This window comes from Oryctolagus cuniculus, chromosome 15 (assembly GCF_964237555.1).
Source record: "Oryctolagus cuniculus chromosome 15, mOryCun1.1, whole genome shotgun sequence".
Lineage (NCBI taxonomy): Eukaryota > Metazoa > Chordata > Mammalia > Lagomorpha > Leporidae > Oryctolagus > Oryctolagus cuniculus.
This window is the reverse complement of record NC_091446.1, coordinates 28,456,299-28,471,514: the sequence shown is the minus strand read 5'-3', so window position 1 is coordinate 28,471,514 and position 15,216 is coordinate 28,456,299. Positions and strand designations below refer to the sequence as shown.

The 15,216-nt window shown below is 39.7% G+C and overlaps 1 protein-coding gene across 20 annotated transcripts in view; it reads left to right on the top strand.

Annotated features, from left to right (window-relative positions):
* The window catches only part of BTRC (beta-transducin repeat containing E3 ubiquitin protein ligase), a 224,338-nt gene that overhangs the window by 112,702 nt on the left and 96,420 nt on the right, over positions 1–15,216 (top strand). For 11 of the 20 annotated variants that reach the window (XR_007911097.2, XM_002718665.5, XM_051824122.2 and 8 more), the window contains one exon: positions 6,423–6,500. The exons of the other annotated variants lie outside the window; for them this stretch is intronic. Coding sequence is in view for 10 of the 11 variants with exons in the window: in XM_002718665.5 (XP_002718711.1) it covers positions 6,423–6,500 (78 nt within the window). In the remaining variant the exon portion in view is untranslated. The remainder of the gene's footprint in view (positions 1–6,422; positions 6,501–15,216) is intronic. 20 annotated transcript variants of the gene reach the window in all.

The following is a 15,216-nucleotide window of genomic DNA, read 5'->3' as shown; positions in this document are numbered from 1 at the left end:
AGTTAAACCCAGTTTTCAGTAAAACTGTTATTCTGCCCTTTAAAAAAAAGATTTATTTATTTGAGAGTTGGAGTTACAGACAGGGAGAGGGAGAGAAAGAGAAAGGTCTTCTGTCACTCCCCAAATTACTTCAATGGCCAGAGCTGAGCCAGTCTGGCACCAGGAGCTGCTTCTGGGTCTCCCACGCAGGTACAGAGGCTCAAACACTCCTTTGCTAGGCCGTAAGCAGAGAGCTGGATCAGAAGAGGAGCAGCTGGGACAATGCACTGGCACCCATATGTGTTGCTGGCGCCAAATGCCAGCTCCTATTCTGCCTCTTTTGATTCTATCCTAGTAAGTGCTATACTAGGAAATAACTGAGTTAATTTAAGAAGTAGTAAGTTAAAATCTTTTTCAGATATATTTTAATATAATGCTGCTGTTTATAGAATGTTGTTACTCAGGGACTACAAATGCATTCTGCAAATTATTTACTGAAATGAAACATTTCATGTGAGTGTTGGGAATGAATTGTTTTGAGCAGTCAGGTTTGTGTAGCATTGGCTTAGGGTTAAACAGTAGACCATAATTTTTAATTATTTTTGATGGGTTATTTTTCCCCTCAAATTGATTTTCATTTATCTGACTTTCACCCCATTTCTTAGCATATTCTACATTTGATATGTTAATTTTTGTTTGGGCATAATTTCAGATTTGCAGCAGAGTTGAACAGTCTCCATATACCATACTTTACACAGACTCACCAAATGTATTTTAAAAAAATATTTATTTGTTTATTTGAAAAGCAGAATTAAAGAGGAAGAGACAAAGAGAGATCTTCCAAACATTGTTCACTCTCCAGATGACTGCAGTGGCTGGAGTTGGACTGGCTAAAGCTAAAAACAGTCTACCAAGTGAGTGGTGGAGGCCCAAGTCCTTGGGGTTCTTCCACTGCTTTGCCAGGTGCATTAGCAGGATGCTGAGTCAGAAATGGAGCAGGGACCGGTACTGTGGTATAGCAGGTAAAGCTGCTGCCTGCGGTGCCAGCATCCTATATGGGCACCAGTTCAAGATTCTGCTACTCCACTTCCGATCCAGCTCTCTCCTGTGACCTGGGAAAGCAGTAGAAGCTGGCCCAAGTGCCTGGGCCCCTGTACCCACATGGGAGAGCTGGAAGAAGCTCCTGGCTCCTGGCTTTGGATAGGCCCAGCTCAGACCTCTGCAGCCATTTGGGGAGTGAACCAATGCATAGAGGACCTCTCTCTCTCTCTGCCTCTGCCTTTCTGTAACTCTACCTTTCAAATAAATAAATAAATCTTTTAACAACAACAACAACAAAAGAAATGGAAAAGCTAGGACTTGAATCTGGCACTCATATGGGATGCCAGCATGATAGGTAGTAGCTTAACCTGTCGTACTTCAATGCCAGCCCCATGAATGACTCACTGAATGCTAACATGTTACTTCTCTTACACATCTATTTACATACTTTTTTCCTGAACCCATTTGAACACTGCAGACATAGGTCCCTTTACTTTTAAATGTTTCAATGTATGTTTCCTAAAAACAAACAGGTTCCTTCAAATAACCAGAGTACCAGTGAACAAAATCAGGAAGTTGAGTGGATAAACAAACTATGGTACATCTAGCAGGGGAATACTACTTGGTAATAAAATGGAAAGAAACATTGATATGCAGCAAATGAATATATGAAATACGTTAAATGAAAAAACAGTAGCCAATTTCAAAAGATTAAATACTATATGATTCCACTTATATGGCACTCTGGAGAAGGCAAAATTTTGAGCCAGAAATTCGCTGGTATTTAGTGTGGCAAAAGTTGACAGTAGAGGAGCATTGCAAGGGAACTGTGAGGGTGACAAAATTGTATCATGTCTTTTTTTGTTTGTTTGTTTGTTTTTTTAAGATTTATTTTATTTTGAAAGAGTTACAGAGAGGGAGAGGCAGAGAAGTCTTTCATCTGCTGTTTTATTCCCTAAATGGCTGCAATGGCCGGAGCTGAGCCTATTGGAACACAGGAACCTGGAGCTTCTTCTGGGTCTCCCATGTGAGTGCAGAGGCCTAAGGACTTGGCCCATCTTCCACTGCTTTCCTAGGCACATTAGCAGGGAGCTGGATGGGAAGTGGAGCAGCCAGGATTCAACTGGCACCCATATGGGATACCATCTCTACAGGTGGCAGCTTCGCCACAGCACCAGCCCTTCTGATTTTTCCTTTGATCAGATAAAGGTTTTGTGTCGAGCAAGAATTCCTCAGAAATAAATTATGTGTTCACAATATATCATATGAACAGAGGCTCATAATGTTAAATCAGTGTCTGGCATATTTCTGTATTATGAAGAAATATTTTGAGATTATTTATCCTATTATTTGTAAAATTCTACCTAATTTTTGCATCCACTGATGATTCCTACTAACATCAAGTAGGTACCCTTACATACAAGTTATTGGACATATTTAGCTTGATGACCCATGGCAGTTAGGCACATTACTTACGGGGTTTCTTTTTTTCTCTCTTTCTTTCTTGGTTTGGTTTGGTTTGGTTTGGTTTTGCTTATTCATTTGAAAGTTAGAGTTTTTCTGCCTGCTGGTTCACTCCCCAAGTATCTGCAAGCCAGGGCTTCAGCCAGGCTGAAGCTAGGAGCCAGGAGCTTCTCTCATGTGGGTGCAGAGGACCAAATATGTAGACTATCTTCCACTGCTTTCCTCAAGCCATTAGCCGGGAACTGGATCGGAAGTGGAGCAGCCAGGACTTGAACTAGCACCCATATGGAATTCCAGGATTGCAAGTGGTAGCTTTACTCACTAAGCCACAGTGCCAGCCCTGGGATTTCTTAACAGATAAAAATGCAAGGAGCAATTGTTGCTGAACTCTCTGGGTTGATGTCAGGGAGGTTTTGCAGACCATTGAGGTGAACCCTTAGGTGCAAACAGCTATTTCATAATTCCTAGCTACCTCAAGAGCAATTTGTCTCTTTTTGGCAGTTTTGCTTCTCCTCTTCTGTAGTGGAAGGGTACCTACTGCTTGCTTCTGATGTGACTGTTTAATGTTGCTACTTCTGTTTTATGTACTATACAGAGTTGAATGTTTGGTTTTGATTTCTCTTGATAGATAGTCCAAAGTAAAAGTGTTGGATTGCTCAAGCTAAAAAGAACTACTTTGTATCTGTAACAACAGTTGTGTGTTTTTACTCCTGTTTAAGAGGTACTCTTTTTAATATCACCCATGTGGTATACCCTTTGTCCTGGTGGGACAGAGAGGGAAGAGAATGTGAAGGAGCTCTGTGTTCTGCTCTCAGATAGTAATTATCCTTTAGTTCCCTTTGCCTTTGCATTTCCTGGATGCTCTCCTAATACTCACTTATTAGTTACTCATCAAAATCAGATGAAACTGGGCTGAGCATTTAGGTCTTGTGGTTAAAATGCCAGTTAGGGACATTAGCATGGAACTGGATTGGAAGCAGAGCTGCCAGGACTCAAACTGGCACTCTGATATGGGGTGCCAGAGTTGCAATTGGCAGCATAATCTACTCTGTCACAACACTGGCCCCGATGATATTATTTATGAGGACAATGGTTTCAGAAAGGAAATGGGCGTATGAATGTTGAAGATCTCTGCCATGGGGCAAGTGTGTGGCACAACAGTTAACTTGCCACTTGGGTCACCGTCATCAAATATTTGAGTGTCTGGGTTAAAGTCCTGTCCCTGTTACTGATTCAGCTCCCTGCTAAAGCATTTTGTGATGCAGCAGCGAAGACTCCAGTACTTGGGTCCCTGCGACTCACATGGGAAGCTTGGATTGAGTTGCCGATTTCTGGCTTCAGTCTGGCCCCCAGCCCTGGCTATTTAGAACAATTTGGGAGTGAACCAGTTGGGTGGGAGAGCTCTCTATTGTCTTTCTGCCTCCCCTCTCCCTCTCCCTCTCCCTCTCCCTCTCCCTCTCCCTCTCCCTCTCCCTCTCCCCCTCCCCCTCCCCCTCCCCCTCCCCCTCCCCCTGCCTTTCAAATAAAATGCGACTAATAACTGAAAAAAAAAAATGCCAGTTAGGATGCCCACATCCCGTATCAGAGTGCCTGTGTTCAGTACGCACCTTCAGTTCTTAACTTAGGAGCTTCCTGCAAATGCAGACCTTGGGAAATAGTGGTGGTGCCCCAGGTTGAATGGGTTCCTGCCATCCATGTGGGAAACCTGGATTGAATTCCAGGTTCCCAGCTTCAGTCCAGAGCTGGTGGCTGTTTGGGCATTTGGAGAGTGAACCAGTGGATGGGAGCTCACTCCCTGTCTCTCTGACTCTCAAATATATATATATATATATATATATATATATATATATATATATATATATATATATATAAAGATGAAATAGAGTCAGGAGGAAGAAAACTGTTGATAGCAGCTAAGCATTACTCATGCTGTTAGGTTGGAGTCACTGCACTGTATATTTCAGTATGGAGGAGCTTACCAGCACTTCTGTTTCCAAGCACTTGTAGGATAAGAATGTGATTTGTGATGTCTCAGTACACCAAACTTCCACCAAAAAAGTAATTGGGCTTCCAAGTTATATATTAACATTTTAGCTAAACAATTAATTTTGAAATATAAGACCTTGCATTGAATTAAACAGGTTTAGATTATCTGGCAGTACTTTATTTAAAGGAGTGGAGCTTCATGACCTTAGGAGTAGTTACTTGCAAATTATAAGGTTATAATTGGATACTAGCTTAATTTTTTTATTATATAAGACGTTTAATTTTGACATTTAAAACATTGATCTGTACTTTCAAGAAAAGACAAGATTGAGTATTGCATGGGTTTAATGTTGACCTTTCTCTTTTATGATAGCAGTGTATCACTAGCTTCCTCTAATCACCCACTCAGGTATATCCTTCCCTCAGTTTTTGGTACATAGTCTTCATTCTTCTTTTTCAAAATGGAGAGGAAAGAAGTTATAGCTCTGAAGTTCTTGAGTCTCTTGCTTGCGATATGGCATAATTTTGGTTTGTCTTAATTTTAGAGAACTTCACCATAAAGTGATTATCACAAGTATAAAATATCAAGTTAGAGATTTCAGTCCAAATGGAGAACTATGTGAGGTACTGGCCTCACGCCCCAACTTGTAGATGTTGGCCATAGAGGTAGAAGGGCCTGATAGAGTGACAGTACATACTTTCATCCTTCAGTATGCTTTAAAATACAATATTTGATTAAACCAAAAAAGTATAACTTATATACAGGTTTAAAACAGTAGCTACTGCATAATAATTTTATACTTGTACAAAAAGTTTTCTGATAAACTTGTAGGTTGGAAATAATTTCTAGATCGAAAATAAAATTTAACTCTCCAATTAGAATGCCATGATTATATAATGTAATGAGTATGTCAACTGCAAGTTTTAAAATTAGTGCCACAAATATAGTTGCAGAAAATAGAATTCAAATAATATGCAATTAGGGTTTTGTGTATTTTGCCTTATAGATAGTGATCTGCACATGTTCATTGCGGGGCTTTTAGAACATCTGACACCCCCCCCCCCCAAGTATATTAAAATTCCATTGACATTTTAAAGTCTTCTTGTTGAGCTGCTTTTTGAGGTAATAATGACAGGGAGGGACTGTAATCCTAAACCACTGATTAAAAGTTGTTATGTATGCTACTTTTATTAAAGGAAATCAAATCTGAAAAGAAGAGGAAGAGAATGATTTTTTTTTAGGAGCCAAACCGGAAGCTCTTTATCAACCAAGCACTTACAGCATTTGAAAATAGTCTAGTCCCGGTCGGGGCGCTGGATTCTGTCCCGGTTGCTCCTCTTGCAGTCCACTCTTTGCTGTGGCCCGGGAGTGCAGTGGAGGATGGCCCAAGTACTTGGGCCTTGCACCCGCATGGGAGACCAGAAGAAGCACCTGGCTCCTGGCTTCGGATCAGCACGGTGCGGCGGCCATTAGGAGGTGAACCAACAGAAAAAGAAAGACCTTTCTCTCTCTATCTCTCTCTCACTGTCCACTCTGCCTGTCAAAAAAAAAAAAAAAAGAAAGAAAAGAAAATAGTTACGTAAAAGAGAAAGTACTAATTGTGGTTTAAGTTGTGATCTACTAATTTTGTACTAGAAATTCCTTGTGTCCAGTGTCAAACTATGTCAAAGGCCAATAAACCAGATTTCTAACAAATATGGTCTCCTGTGCAGTGCGTAAACATAGGTGAAATACTTTCCACCTAGATCCTTGCGTACACTTATTTATATACATAGGCATATGGTTTTCTTTACCCATTTGTATGTCTGTATGTATATAAATCTTCAGATGAATAAATGCATAAATATACATGGTGTTCTAGCTTACAGAATTAGAAGTGTAATTCAGTTTACTCCCACAGAGTAAGATTGAAGATAATGAGAACTGAATTAAAGCTTACTTTCTTTCACAGAATTCCTCAGAGAGAGAAGACTGTAATAATGGCGAACCCCCTAGGAAGATAATACCAGAGAAGAATTCACTTAGACAGGTATGAAATTTAGTCTTACTTAAAATAAAAAGCTGCCAATAACAAAACAAAAGACAGGAAACCCTTGGTTTGCCATTTTTTTAGACACTGGAGCTTAAATTAATAGTATTATATTCCAAAGTTAGTGGCCATAGCCATCAGTTTCAATCAGATAATACTGTTTTCCCATTTAAAAAACATCCTTGTTGTACAACTTACAGGACAATCAGTTGGTTAAGTGTAGTGAATATAAAATTAAAAGTTTTCTTGCTCAGGAAAGGTAATTTTAAATGCTTCTTAAGTGCAGATGGCCTTATTTTTCTGTTAAGATTCTTCATATTTTTTTTAATTAATAACCAACACCGATCTACTTGTAATGAAATCAGTTCCTTTGAGCAATATTTCATTTTGGGTTTTTTAGAGATAAAGACCACTACTGGTAGTGATTACTGCTTTTTTTTTCTTCTTTAAAGATTTATTTATTTACATGAAAGAGTTACACAGAGGAGAGGCAGAGAGAGAGAGAGAGAGAGAGAGAGAGAGAGAGAAGGAGGGAGAGAGAGAGAGAGGGTCAGTCTTCCATCCACTGGTTTGCTCCCCAATTGGCCACAACGGCCAGAGCTGTGCTGATCCAAAGCCAGGAGCCAGGAGCTTCTTCCAGGTCTCCCACACGGATGCAGAGGCCCAAGGACTTGGGACATCTTCTACTGCTTTCCCAGGCCATAGCAGAAAGCTGGGTCGGAAGTGAAGCAGCCAGGACTCAAACCAGTGCCCATCTGGGATGCTGGCACTGCAGGTGGCAGCTTTACCCTCTACACCACAGCGCTGTGCTGTCCCTGGTGATTACTTCTTAAACATCAAAATGACCAAAAACACTGGCTGAAAATTTATTCTTCTCCCTACTTGTAGCAGTCTTTAATATCTTTCTCATTCACTAGCAAAAAATAAGTTCTTAAAGTGTAGTCAGAAAATAGTGTGACACCTATCGTCCGTATAAAGTTGGGTAACATGAGCACCAGCAGCAGTAAAATAATTTTAGTTTACTTGCATGTATGACATTGTTTTAGGAAGTGGGAGAAAAAACGTAATTGTTGAGTGTGCACCATGAACAGTGACCCTGAAAGGTTGCTAGATATGATGTGACTTGCAATCTGTAGATGAAGAATGTGGAGGCCGGGAGGTGAGATGAGCTGCAAGAAGCTATATGAAGCAGAGATCTCAGCATTGCCAAAGTGTTGCTACTTCTGCCATCTTACTCCAGTTTGCATACAGTGTTAATTTATAGGGAAAGCACTTAAAACCACATCATAGTCATTTTTAAATTTAGTCTACATTAAAATGTGTTTGGATAGGTGCACATTCCCCTCTTTTTATGAAAATAATTCTTTTAAATGGAATTGAATCCCTTCAGGAAGCTTTGTTAAAAACAGAACAGAACAAAACAAACTGAATGATATGAAACAGAAATGGTTTTAACTATTTGGAGATAAAACACCTGATCTGTAAATCTACATCAACAGAAGAATATTGTGTAAGATAAATTTGGAGGTGGATATACTCTGCCCACCGTAGAGAAACAACTGTCAGAAAACAATGACACGACAAAAAGTTTTGGCAACTTTATTTAAGCTAACAAACGAATTTTCACTCTGCAAAGTTATAAATTAATTTTAATAGGCTGATCCAGATGGTCCATTTGGAAAATGGATAGGCTGATCTGTTGAAAATTAAACTAAATTTATCTCTCTCATACTTCAAACTGAAGCAAGAGAGAGAATTGTGCCTATTAAGTCCAGCACATACAGATGGACCAGCAGGTCACACATGGGACTAATCTGATTCATTTTAAAAATAAATGCATGCATTATTGAATCATTTTCTACTTGTAATATCTGTTGTGTGCAGTATTTGAAAGAGATTTCATGTTGTTTTTTCATTGCTGTTTTAGCAGATTCTCCTCACCCCCCTCCACTTTAATTTAACAACCTCCACTCCTGCCTCTCCTAGCCCCCCTACTCCTAGTGCTCCAGAATGATTCTTCTAATATCTGTCATTCAGGGTTGAGATCCAAGCTCTGGAGATTAATTAGGTCATGAGGCTTCCCCCCTCCCTTTTTTGTAAAGGGTTTTATCTCCTTTCTCTTTGTGAAGAGCATGAACTCAATGCTCTTGGAGAGAGAAATGGCCTTTAGAAACAGGGAAGTAGGAGATCCTCCTGGGGCCCTCAGACTCTTTTAGCTTCTGGGTGTTTTAGCAGCCCCATGAATGCAGATTTGTAAATTTATTGCAGTGCCATCTGGTTTTTTGCTTGAACCAGATTACTGTTGGCTTGTGTCTGTCTATTGTGGTGGCCACTCCCTAGGAGCTTGCCCTCTCAATCCCAGGAAGAGTGATGAATAGCAGGGGTCAATGGAAGCGGGTCACAGGGCAGCTGTCCAGGGCTGCCCTGAACTTGATTACCCCACTACTGATTTTTTTTAAAGGTAGGACATAATACATAAGCTGTTTAAACTCCCCCTTTTTTCTGTTGCATACGACAGTAATGAAGTGCCAGTTGTTGTTTGTTGTCTTTCCCCCACATAGTCATGTTCTATAGACAAAAAGATATCACGGCTACCTTAGAACTGGAGCTGATGGCAGGTAGGATTTGTGTGGTGTGGGCCAGTCCCTTAACTTGAGATTGTCTTACAGTTATTACTAATGGGATACCAAGAACTCTTTCATCTTTGATTATAAAATGTTGTTCTGATAATTTCTTGAAAATGACACTTAACAAAACTCAGACAAGGTGAGACAAATTTGAAAAGCCCTGTTATAAAGTATATTTATAGTATGTTATCACAAAAATTAAAAGGAAATAAAAAAGGAAGGAGGTGAGATGGAGGGTGGTAGGAAGTATCACTATGTTTAACATTGTATATATAAAATACATGATATCTGTTTTATAAGTGTTAAAAAGATGAGAAAAAGAAATTTAATTATCAGAATGCAATGTGGTTTCACTGGTGAATTCAGTAAACATTTCAGGAAGGAAATAAGACCAATCTTTTGCAGAAATACAAGAAAAGGGAAGAGGAAAGAATACTTTCTGGCTTAAGAGACCACCATGACAGTAATTCCCAAACCTGACTAGGATATCACTAGAAACAGAAATACTGAAGGACAAAGTCATGAGCTGCCATCCCCTGTGTCATTGTGTCATTTTGTGTAACTGCTTTTCTGTTTCATTCCCAACATCTGGAGGAGGGACAGTTGGGAGTGTATCCTTGTAAAGTCCATTTCCTTATTTTCAGAATAATCTTCCCATCTCTTGGCATTAAGTAATGTGTGAACTTTTTATTTAAAGTTTGTACGAAGTAGCTACAATTTTACTTCTACTTTTACTCCTAACTTTTGGAACCAAGGAAACCGTCACCATTGCTTTCATAGCTTGTATTCATATCTGTAATCAATGCAAAGGCCTGGGATGATGCATGGAAGCATCATTACTTTTTGAAAATGTGGCATTACAACATGCAACTATTCTTTGCCTCTCGTTCGTGCTAATAGGATCTGTCAGCCCTGCCTTTCTCTGTAATTGAGTAAATTGTGACCGCTGTCTAATCCTCCTCCCATCCCCCATTCCCTTTGTGTATGTGTCTACTTACCATCCTGAGAACGTGGGCAGTGATAAATAAAGCATTGAGTAGAGCTCTCTCAACTCTTTGAAAGCAGCATGATGCCAGCCCTCTAGTTATATTTCTTTAAGTGTTCACGTTTTTCTGTATTCTGTCTCTTGTGTAGCTGGAACCCTGGGGATGCAAAGCCATGAGAGAGGCCAAGAAGCTAACAAAGTAGCTGTCTCCCTTGTTAGCTTGTTCCTTTATTCTTTAAAAACAAGATAAAAACCATCTGGCTCAGGGCATTACATTTTCCTCCCCCATGCACCTCTATAGATGGAGACTTCACCTGCAGTGAGGGTTTACATTGATTAGGGAGGGAGCAGTAACTCAAGCTTCCATCCTCTTCAAGGATACTTTGCAGTCTTTAAAGGTGCTGACCCACTGAGTTAAACTGTCAAGGGAGGATAAAAAAGTGTCTTCATCCCAGGAGGTAACAGCTGCCAGGTTTTCAACACCTTGCACACTGCTGGAAAAATGTCACAATTGTCAGCGGAAAGAAAAATGACCCTGTTGTCATCTTCTGTTAATGACTGGGCCTTATAAAAGCAACTCCATAAGCATTTTAGAAGGAATGAGTAGCTGTTTTCCTTGCCTATTATATTCTCATCTCAAAAAATTCCTACATTGTTCCGAACATCACTTTGGAGTAGATCTACAAAAAGCAGTCCGGAGGACCAGAAAGTTCAAACCGGTGGTATAAGCATGGAACTCTGAGGGGCATAGCTGCTTTATACGGTTGGTTGAGTAGGAGGAAGGAGTTCATCACTGACATGGAAAATGAGATGAGAGCGTGTATTAAAACAACAACAACAAGTCATGTACAAGCCAGTGAACTGGGAGGAAACATACTGTATTTCTGTTCTTTGGAGGACAGTTTGTTTGCAAGCAGCATCCAGATGGGTAAATATCACGACACTGATTTTTTTTTTTTTTCCAAGAGAGCCACTTCTTTTCGTTAGGAAAAAAAAAAAATACAGATTTTACTTCCTTTAATAGCTCGGTAATTTTCGTATCTGATGACATTCCCTTCTTTCTTATTTGATTGATGAAAGGAAAAGGTTTAATGAAGTCTCTGGTATCAGGCAGGCAGTTTTTTTCCTATTTGTTTTAGGTTAGTCATTTTAATTGTATTGAGTAATTAGAAGGTACACACAGCCAAGGGAGCTTTGTTCTGATAATTGCTCAAGAAAATCCATTCTCTGTCTGCCATTGCTTTATGTTGAGACACTTCTCCCTCTAGTGGCAATAGTAAACACTTGGGCTTGGCAGTAGGCAAGGTGTAATTGCAGTATGACAAACTATGCTTAAGGGACTATCTTGTAAATACTTTAGTTTTGGGTTTGGCATTATTTCATTATATATGTTTTTTTTTTTTTATTTTTATCCTATGAAATTTCCTACCTCCTATCTGCTCCCCCACCCCCAAGTGCTTTGGGCTTTGGATGGAAAAAAATTGCCTGAAACGTTTATTAAAAAAAAAATCAGTGCATTCTGGGTAATGTTTTGCAGCTTGATTTAATTTTAGTCATCTGTTTTAATTACCTATTTATAAAAATGGTTTTGCATTTGTAGACATTATTTAATACTTTGGAAGAAGCACCTCATTTGAAATAAATAAATAAATTGTACTTATTTTAAATAGTCCATGTAAAAGACCTTAAAGGTAATTAATGTAGGTCTCTTAAGTAAGACAAAAGTGATCTATCTGAATCTGAAGAAGTGATTTGTTTACATAATTTCCTACTCCTGCTGAATCCTTCAGAGTCTAATAACATTTTAAAACAAAACAAAACAAAACAAAACAAAAAACATGGTTTGGCAGTTTGTGCCAAGCTACAAAAACTCTTCTTCAAAAAGAAGCAGTTTAATAACCAGCTTTCTTAAAATTACTTTGAGGAAGGAAGACTGTATAGGGGTTTGGTGTTTTGTTTTATTTTTATTTCAGTGTAATCATTCTTTGATAAATTGTGTAATCACTGACTTAGTAGAAAAAATATTATTGAACTCCTGGGTTGCAATGGCCATAAAAAGTGTATTTTCATATAGAGAATTGAGATACTGTGAATAAATTATAAAGGAAACAGCTCATATGTTGGTCAAAGTCCATATGGACCCAATTCATTTTGTGTTGAGTGCTTAATCTGATGTAACATTTTTTAAAAGAGAAGAAAAAGGGGGGAAAAGCCTATTGTAAGCTGCATGAGTCCTAAAAAAATGTGCCCTAAGAACAACATGCAGTGAGATCAGATACAGCTTTGCATCTATCAAATGAGATTCCCAAGCATCTGTATGGCGATTTTTAAAGCCAAGCTCCAGCTTCCCTGGATGGTGCTTTGTGGTTTGCTTTTCCTATCCTATATTCTTACTCAGGACATGGTTTGATGTTACTATATATTTGAAGGTCCCTGTCCTCCCCCACCCCCACCCCAATCCCTAGCTGTTTTCATTATACTATATCTTGTTTTGCTATAGGGCTGCTGAACAGATTTCTTAAGCAGCTTTTTGCAAGGTTAAAAGAATGCAGTCTGGTAACAAGTTTGTGTCATTTTAAATATATACCTTCTAGTAAATAAGGAGAAGTCTGGCAATCAATCCCTTTTAGTGTGTTATATGTTTCACCTGACAACTAAACCTTCTATTGATTAGCCATTACTTTGTTAGATAATCCTATGTCATTGGCTCCATTGTAAAAAATTAAACTCTTTAAAATGTTTTACCCTAGCAGCAGTGTGAAAATTGAAAACTTGTTCAGAATTACAGCCTGCTTTCACAAAGAAGGTAGTTTTCAGCAAGGCATCTTACTGGTTTATGCTTATGTGCTTTATATGCAATATAAAAATGTGTTAAAGTACTCCGACGCAAAACTCTGCCTCTGGTTCAGCAGTGATGCTACCTTTTCAAATGTTGCATGGGCACAGAACCTGTCTTGCCTGAGGCTGTTATATTCACTAATTTGATTTTGAACTGGAAGGAACATTATAATAGTAAAATATCAAATGTTCTAGCTTTTTTATTTTTCCAGGATAGTCAAAAGGACTGTGGCAAGTTTTAGTTTACTGATCTGTGTTTCTTCCCTTGGGAGATAAGCAAGGTCACATGCCTATTTTACAGATGAAATGTCTAGAAAATAGAGGCATAAGTACTCCTATAGCCCTGTTCTAGGAAAACTCCTTCATGGCAGAAACAGGTTTTGTTGTTGTTGTTTTTTTTTTAGTTGATGAATCTGTTCACCTCTTTAACCCTAATTCAGCTTTAGAACACTTTAATTACTTAAGAAAATCCTTTGGTCTCCCTCCCAAATTTCTCCACCACCAATGAATTAAACTTTGGTCAGTATTGACTCTGTAGATTAGTTTTTCCTTTTCTAGAATTTCCTGTGGTGGAACCATACATTTTGGGGTCTTTCACTCAACATGCTGTTTATGAGAGTCTCATGTTGCTGTGTATATCAATACTTTATCCTCTTTTATTATTTTATTCCATTGAACAAGCACAGTACAGTATATTTTCTATTCTCCTTTTGGTGGACACCTCAGCTGTTTCCATCTTTAATGTTCCTATAAATGCTCTGATATAAAGCTTTTTGATGAGCATATGTTCAGTACTTTTTTATTGTGTTAACTGGCTATTCAGATTTCTTTTGTGAAGTATCTGTTTAAGTTTATAGCCGTTTCATTATTTGGGGCCGGTGCTGTGGCATAGCGGGTAAAGCCGCTGCCTGAAGTGCCAGCATCCCATATGGGCGCCGGTTCCAGTCCTGGCTGCTCCACTTCTGGCCCAGCTCTCTGCTGTGGCCTGAGAAAGCAGTAGAGTATGGCTCTAGTCCTTCGGCCCCTGCTCCCGTGTGGGAGACTAGGAGGAATCTCCTGGCTCCTGGCTTTGGATCGGCACAGCTCTAGCCATTGCAGCCATCTGGGGAGTGAACCAGTGGATGAAAGACCTCTCTCTCTCTCTCTGCCTCTCCTTCTCTCTCTGTGTAACTCTGACTTGCAAGTAAATAATAAATAAATCTTTAAAAAATTTCATTATTTATCATTTTATTAACTTAGAGTTATAGATTCAACTATATTGAGTTCTGTGTACCAGTCCTTTGTCAGAGATACGTGTTCTGAATACTTTCTCATAGTCTGTAGCTCGCCTGTTTAATCATGGTATGTTTTGTTGAGAAGTTTCTAGTTTTTTTTTTTTTTTTTTTTTTTTTTTTTTTTTTTTTTTGACAGGCAGAGTGGACAGAGAGAAAGGTCTTCCTTTTGCTGTTGGTTCACCCTCCAATGGCCGCTGCGGCCGGCGCACCGCGGCCTGCGCACCGCGCTGATCCGATGGCAGGAGCCAGGAGCCAGGAGCCAGGTGCTTTTCCTGGTCTCCCGTGGGGTGCAGGGCCCAAGCACTTGGGCCATCCTCCACTGCACTCCCTGGCCATAGCAGAGAGCTGGCCTGGAAGAGGGGCAACCAGGACAGAATCCGGCACCCCGACCGGGACTAGAACCCGGTGTGCTGGCGCCGCTAGGCGGAGGATTAGCCTAGCAAGCTGCGGCGCCGGCCAAGAAGTTTCTAGTTTTTGAATGAAGTTCAATCTATTTTTCTTCTAGAGTTCCTGCATCCTTTGAAATGTTTGCCTTTGAAATGATTGTGAAGATATTCTTCTAAATTTTTTTCTAAAAGCTTCATAAATTTTAACTTTTATGTTTAAATTCATGATCCATCTTAAATTAATTCTTTTTAAAGATTTATTTATTTGAAATAGTCAGAGAGAGAGAGGTCCTCCATCCGCTCATTCACTCCCCAGATGATCGCAACGGCCGGAGCTGGGCTGATCTGAAGCCAGGAACCAGGAGCTTCCTCTCGGTCTCCCACATGGGTGCAGGGGCCCAAGGACTTGGGCCATCTTCCACTGCTTTCCCAGGCCACAGCAGAGAGCTGGATCAGAAGTGGAGTAGCCAGGGCTCAAATCGATGCCCACACACGATTCTGGCACTACAGGCGTCAGCTTTAACCGCTACGCCACAGTGCTGGCCCCCTCAAGTTCATTCTTGTATTTGCTATTGTTGCCAACTGGAGGTTCTTTGACTCACTTGG